Source organism: Cornus florida, unplaced genomic scaffold, assembly GCF_030987335.1.
Source record: "Cornus florida cultivar Cherokee Brave unplaced genomic scaffold, ASM3098733v1 CherokeeBrave_3.0.0_Hap2_Chr05, whole genome shotgun sequence".
In the NCBI taxonomy this organism is placed as follows: domain Eukaryota; kingdom Viridiplantae; phylum Streptophyta; class Magnoliopsida; order Cornales; family Cornaceae; genus Cornus; species Cornus florida.
In genome coordinates this window covers 76,188,482-76,195,938 of record NW_026775575.1, presented here as the reverse complement: position 1 = coordinate 76,195,938, position 7,457 = coordinate 76,188,482, and the positions used below count along the sequence as shown (strand labels likewise).

The following is a 7,457-nucleotide window of genomic DNA, read 5'->3' as shown; positions in this document are numbered from 1 at the left end:
CGTACTCCTCATTTTGCTACTAGGAAGAGTAGGCATTCGGTGTGTTCGGTGCACTGGGCACCGGGCACATCACAACCATCCGTGTTGTATACATGCACATGTACAACACGCGCGAATACGGACAGCTACGATGTGCACGGTGCACACCGAATACCTACTCCTCCAAATAGCATAATGAGGAGTACAGGCAACCCTCCCTCTGCCATTAAGGTACTTGCATTTCAAATATCTCCTCTCTCTAATCAAGGCATACAAGCCTCTCAAATCACTCTCTGCATTTTTATTAAAACTTAGACCAAAATTACTTACTAATGCTACAAATAATTGCATAAAAATCCATTCATTTCAAATCATTCAATCTAAATGGAACCTTACGGAGTTGAAAATGTAAAATCAAGCACCATTTAACTAAACATCTAACAACAACAAAAAGGTTCAACGTAAAAATACTAAATTCAAGACCATTACAAAAACATCTCAATTGTTCCTGCTGTAAATGCATAACCCCTCATCAGACAGCACACGTTCATATATCACATTTGTCATACTTCTGTTCCTAACTAAAAAATCTACCACCTGTATATGGTGCTATCACATAGATGCATTTCGATCAAATCCTCTAGCTAAAGTTTCACAAGTACCGGTCTTCATCTTCGTATATCACATTTGTCACAAGTTCATATCCTGCTGTAATGCATAACTTGTCACCAGACAACGTACATTCATATTCATATATCACAATTGTCAAAAATTCATTACTAAAAAATCTACCAACCACTATATGGTGCCTAATTCCGGGATCTTCACATCAATGCATTTCGATCAAATTTTCTATGGTACTGCAAAAGATACGACAGAGCATGCTCAAAATTCATCTTTATCTGCTTCATTTTCATCAATTGCTGTGTACAGTTCACCAGGAGGAGCACGTGAATTTTTATCTCTAAAGGGGATGAGAGATTTCTTAGTTGTATCCCGAGATAATGCTTTCCTCATATCTGTAAACAAATCACAAATCACAAATCAGAGATGATAGGCATTAGGCAGTACAAGTTAAAAAGCAGAGTAGGAATTTCATTATTGAAATAGAGACTCACTTAATGCATCTTCCGTGCCACGAAAATAGCGCTCCCTCCGTCTATAGATGACATAATCAAACTGGAAAAAGAAAAAGGGTTAGAAATTATAGATAGAAATATTGAAAAATTCATCCGTTCATGATTTACCAAGCAGTTCCATTCAGAAACCACCAGTAAGATAATTTAACTTGGGTCATGCAACATTTGAAGATTATTATATATTGAGCCAGTTGTCTTCATAGAACAAAACAATCCAAGAAAGATCAACAATAGATACTATCCATCACATAGTGGATATTTGCCCAGCAAGTGCAATTACTGGCCATGTCTCTAGGCTTTGAACTACTGACAGTATGCTAATTTAGATTAAATCCCTCAAGGTATGCAACTCCCTCCGAGTAAACCACAAAGAGTTTGGACCCAATGGTCGTAATAGTAGCTTTCAAAGAAAGAGAGAAGATTCAAAGAAATTCATGGGGGATTAAGTGATGACGTGGTGAGTTTGGATATTATCAAAAGAAGAGGGAAAACTAGAAATTCAACCTATAAATGTCAAAACTACAACACCCTTATCTAGTTTCATAGAGGGGCTTTAACAATTTAGAAAAATACAACAGATATGGATCACAACGTCAAGTTTAGTTTCTGTAATCAATGGGTGGTGCTGAGTACTCATTTTACTATGTAATGAAGGAACTCAAGAAAGCTCGCATCATCAAAGCTCGCATCATCTATTTAGTGTTTTCCTTTTTTATTTACACCACTTAACTATAATTAAAAGGGTCCATAATGCAGAACCTGTATATTTTGGAGCTTTTGGCTCATCCTCGCGATTGATTTATTTTTTTCCCATTTCTCCTGATAAAAACCTTTAAATTATCTGGATTTTTTCTATATAATACCAAAAAACTCCAAATTAATTATCAAAAGATAGGAAAACTCCAATCTAGTCGAAATTGAAAATTCAATTATATGGAAAAAATCCAATCTAGTCGAAAATATAATATATATATATATATATAGAAAGAGAGAGAGAAAGAGAATAAGCTTATCAACAGATCCCTGTTATGACAAGAGTCAGAACCTTATTGACCGCTGGATTGGAAAAAGGTCTTCAGGTCCATGAATACAAAGACTAAAACAAAAGAATCTTGAAATAAAATTTTCAGTCCAACAGCAAATAAACATGCGCTCGTGACTTGTCCTAAGAGGGACCTCTTGATAGTATTTTATCCCGTGTGTCCGGGTGTGTGTGTGTGCACGCATATAAAAATTAAATCAAAATGTTTCTGGAGTTCTGTGGCAAAAAAATGATGCTCAGTAAGAAGGTTTACAGACCAATTGGTGGTACAGTAATTGAAGTGGATAGAAGAGCCTTAAAAAGAACATTTGTGCTCCATTTGGTAGGAAGGAAGGAAGAGGGGTGGAGAGAAAATAGGAAGGAAGAAATAAATTTCCTTCGATTGGTAAAGAGGAGACAAGAGAGGAGAAAAGAGGATGGATGAATCATCCTTCCTCTTTCACAAATTTTCCCTCCAAATATGGACGGAAGACACGAAGGAAGAAAGACAATGCTATTATAGAAGTTTTTAAGTTACAAATTTTCCTTATACTAAACACTCTCTCTTCCCTTATCTCCTAACAAACAAAATAAGGTTTTATCTCATTCATCTATTCTTCTCTCCCTTCCATCCAATTTTCTTCCTTCCTACCAAACACAGCATTATACACAATTTTCATCACAAATATTTTAAATGGACCCCAAAAGTTCGCAGCTCATATGAAAATAAGATTAGCTCTACAATTTGTAAAAAGTAAAATGGGAAAACTTAGATAGCCCTACCTCCTCAAACATCTTTATTGTCGATGATTTTGATGTACTCACATGGAAGTCCACAAAGTATGCAGCGTCACTGCCAAAAGAAAGGTACTTTTAGGACTGAAGCTGAGAGAACAACCCACGTAAATTGTAAGATTCATTAAGGTAAGACCATAATTCGTAATGCTAATAATTGCCACATAATAAGGTGAAGAAAATACAAGTAGTTATCATAATAGCATACAACTAAATATGATATTTTCTATTCATTTCCATTAGAAACATACATTTCTTTCGTAAGCGAAGTGAAAACCTCAACACTCAATTTCTTTCTCAAAAAAACAAAAAACAAAAAATAGGAAAAAGAAAATCATGACTGTTGTAGAGCACTCATAAATACTCGCCATTGCGAAATTGGTGAAGAGTTAATAGGCACAAAATGAACAAACTGCAACTTGCAAGAGAGACTCATAAGCAAAGAAACCACAATTGCTATGGACTCTTCTTTAATTTTTTTTTGACGTAAGAGTTACATAATGTTGACTTTGAGCCAAAATGATCTTTAACCCGAGTTCACACTTTGAAGAGAATGCACAGCCTTCTTCTTTGGATAGTTATCAATTTAACAAAATTTACACATTCGTTTGGAGTTCTTCTTTATGAGTTGGCAATTACTTATCAACATGTCCATAAAATAAAGACAGCCAATATGCAGATCTTTATTCTTCTTTGATCAGTTCAGTAACACATGCTCCAACCTGGCCTTACCTCATCCTTGGGGGTGGCAAGAGATATGGCTAATATCAAAAACTTCAAACCTATAAAAACAAATACATTCTCGAAGTAGCAAACATTGGACACGAATAAAATCTGTGAATATGGTTTAAACATGAATATAATTTACAAAGGTGGTGCAAGAATGAGAGAAAGGCCAATGGTCGAGGGAGAGTAGAAGGGCATATTAGTTTATGACAAACAAATCGCCAAAATGAGAAACATGGAAAATAGGATTCATGCAGCACTGTCTATAAGTTGGGACAAAAGGCACTGTTGAGTTGAATATTCATAGTATCTCCAATCTTAACACTCAACCGAAGCCATAATACAGGCTGATTGGTGACCTTCAGTGACACCAATGAAACATCAAAAAGAAAGAAAATAAAAATAAAATGGGCAAACAAGCAACTCAAGTCAACAAAGCCTTTTCCCACTATTTGGGGCCAGTTAAATGAATACATTCTCATCATTCCACTCTATCTAAGGCCATACCTTCAGTTAATACCACAATATAGAAAGACGAGCTTAGATTTAGTTGGCTATTTCAAAAAAAAAAAAAATCCACCAAAAAGTTAGAATGAGCAGCTGTTGAAGGAGCAAAAACAGCTCTAGAAATAGCCAAAAAGCACATAAATTGCCCGAGTCAATTAAAAAGTACACAAAAATTTCCTTAACGTGAGACTCTTGACTGCAGTACATCTGCAGCATCTAAGTATCCACACATATACTCAAAGATATGTACACATAGATATATACATGCATTGTCCCTATGCGATACATAGATAACCTCGTAAGTCCAACTGCCTGTTTCAATAGTGGCTTCACAACTCAAGTTCTTTGAGTTTGAAGCAGAAGAGGTTAAACAACCACAATATAAAATTAGGACGAATATAACGAGATAAAAAAAGGGTATAGCCAAAGAGGCTAGTCAAGAACGGTTGGTCACATCAAAGACAAAAGCCTTACCTTCTGCTAAGCAACATAAGCCCCATCATGAGCTCCATATAAGTACAGTGAATATATACAGGCTAAAAATTTCTAACAAATCTGAAGGATATATGAGATTTAACTGAAAATTCTGACAAATTAGGATAATCAGAATCAATTAATGTTTATATGAAAATTAGCAATAAAAACGCATGGGAATTTTTTTTCAATATGATGGACAAATGAATATTAACTCAATTCACAATACCACATTCTCTGGTTAATTTATGTTTCAAAAATCAAGAGACAAAAATCAGAATACTTTAGTGTGTTTCGCTCTTACGTATAGTCAAAGATATCTTCCAGGTGGTTCATCAGGTTCTTCACGAATTGCTTTGAGCGATACTCAGAAGCAAAGGCCATTTCATTTATATGTCCATGGGGATAATCGAATTCTTGAGTTTGTCCCATAACTATGATGAACAAATTAAAAGGCATTAGGTCCACATATCCTTTCATCAAGAGATAGCAACAGTAGCGGATGCACGTAAGCAAAAGTACAGGCAAAGACAATGCAAAGTATAGACATAGATTCATGTGTTTGTAAATACTATCAGAATGGATTCTGTTTTCAGCAAGAATCTGATTACATTTATATTCCTGTTAAAAAAGAAACCTAGTTGTCTCTATAGCGATACCAAAACTAATTGCGTTCCTCCAAAGTCAAATCCCAAGCTATACAGGGGTTCTAATAGGACAGAATAATTTCCCCAAAAATGGGGTCAATTAACATGGTTCATTGAGCACATATAATTGAGAGTTGACATATAAGTTATAACATCACTCTGACAAGAAATATATGCCAAATTTTGTATTAATCTTTTCTTATTTATTATTGCTCTCGGTAAAAGATGGGATAGTTTGAATGGGGGTGGGGAATGATAACACCATAGAATTAAAGCACTGTAGTAAAATATGTGCATGTGTCTGTTTGCATTGTACTCCTCTCAACACTTCCAACTGGGGTAATAACTAATAAGCTTCTGTAGCACTATTATCTGTCAAAATTTCAACAGAAACATAATTTAAAATTTTCACAAATTTTGATTGTCAAAAGTCTTGAAACTATTAATTCTCTGAAGAATTTAATTCTAAATGACTTTTTTATTAGAAAATGAAGTCGCAAAAATCATTTCGGGTGCAACACAATTGAGTTGTTGGCATGTAGCACGGCATATGCAAATGTAAACAAAACCATATTAGTTTTGATAAATCCGAGGAGCTAGATAGAAGGACAAGGTACAAACTCAACATCTAGCTTTACTGTGACATGAATGCCATTAGACCAGACCTTCTGAGAAGGCATTAGTTGACCCCATCATTTAAAGTTTCTCAAAATTTCCCACAATTGTATATCAAAGGTAAAGCATCCATGAAGATAATGACTGTTTGACTTGCTTTATTTCGCATAATATGTTTTAAAACTGACTACTCTATTGGGAAAGAAAAAAATAGAAAAAAGGTCTTAATTCAAAGGACAACACAAGAATTGTGGTCATAGCTAGATGTGAAAATTAAAAACATAAGGAATCGAGATTGATTGAATAGAATACAGAAACATCGGAATGAGAAATTGAACAGACTAAGACTAAAAATGAAATGGCAGAGAAGGGGAGAAAAGTACCGAATCCCATAATTCGATTTCCGGGAGCTTCGGCAACAAGGAAGTACTGAGGCCACCACGCCAAGAAGTGCCTGTAGCCTTCCACACCGTGCTGCACTCATCACAATATATATATATATGTATGTATGTATATGTTTCAAACCCTACCTTTATATCGATCCATTAACTCAATCAATAAAGCAATAATAAGATATCACTTACTGTTATAGTGAAACGCTCAAGATTTACAGTCGACAATCGGAGAAAATCGTTGCAGCAGAATTTTCGAATTGTCGTCATCTCTCTCTCTCTCTCTCTCTCTCTCTGTTTCTCGTTCTCTCTCACACACACTCTGTGTGTGAGAGTCGTAATAGAATGCGCCAGTGCGGGAGAAAACACTTCCCTCTGCGTTTTTAAACATTGGGCCCAACGACGGCCTACCTGACCCAGCCACAGACAAACTACAAGGGCATGTTAGGTTTAATTTTTTTTTTTTTTTTTCAACTCTAATAATAAAATAATTTCTAAAATAATTATAAAATTTGCACAAATTTGTGGTATCAGTGTATCACCACTTCTTTCAACCTTAAGGCTGGGTGTAAAATATTTTGTATAATATATATATATATATATATATATATATATTTAGTGTTTGGTTGTTGTAAAATATTTATAAGGAAAAAAAAATTAAAATCTAACAAAAATAACTTATCATTTTTTCAGCAAGTTATTTTATACGCCTAGCCTCAACTTATACATTTGCTAAATATAGAAAAAAGTAAAAATAAAAAATTTATATTTTACCAAAAAAATAAAAAAACTTTTTCCAAAAAAAAGCCTAAATGTGGAGGATTCAAGTCTCTCCAATGACATTGTGAGAGTTCTTTACCCCATATATATATATATAATTACAACAAAAAATTAATTAAAAAAAAAACTGTTTTAATAGACTCTTTTTCAAAGACTATAGTGAAAAGATTTTACGTAATATTTTTTAGTTTTAGTTTTAATTCTGTGAGAACAGAACCTTATTTTTAGAAATTAAACCTTCTGTTATTTGAAAATAGTTTCAAAAAGTTTGGAAAAAAATAAAAATTTTATTTAAAACAAATTCTAAATCATTATTTTTATTAAACTTTTAAAAATAACAAGCTAAATTTATCAAAATATTCGTAATTATTTTGAACATTTC

At 33.9% G+C, this 7,457-nt stretch overlaps 1 protein-coding gene across 1 annotated transcript; it reads right to left on the bottom strand.

The window, feature by feature from the left end:
* Positions 1-417: 417 nt before the first annotated feature.
* LOC132306916 (N-terminal acetyltransferase B complex catalytic subunit NAA20-like) lies at positions 418-6,885 on the bottom strand. Its single transcript, XM_059804516.1, has 6 exons — positions 6,488-6,885; positions 6,287-6,377; positions 4,946-5,075; positions 2,923-2,992; positions 1,098-1,158; positions 418-998 (listed from the first exon to the last, which is right to left on the bottom strand). The coding sequence occupies exons 1-6, from the start codon at positions 6,563-6,565 to the stop codon at positions 865-867; spliced, it is 564 nt and encodes a 187-aa protein (XP_059660499.1). The 5' UTR covers positions 6,566-6,885; the 3' UTR covers positions 418-864.
* Positions 6,886-7,457: the final 572 nt, after the last annotated feature.

Coding starts and splice junctions, on each gene's coding strand:
- LOC132306916 (XM_059804516.1), bottom strand. CDS start 6,565: ATGACGACAATTCGAAAATTCTGCTGCAACGATTTTCTCCGATTGTCG. Junction 6,378..6,487: donor TTGAGCGTTTCACTATAACA/GTAAGTGATATC, acceptor TGATGAGTGCAG/CACGGTGTGGAAGGCTACAG. Junction 5,076..6,286: donor AAATCGAATTATGGGATTCG/GTACTTTTCTCC, acceptor TGTTCATCATAG/TTATGGGACAAACTCAAGAA.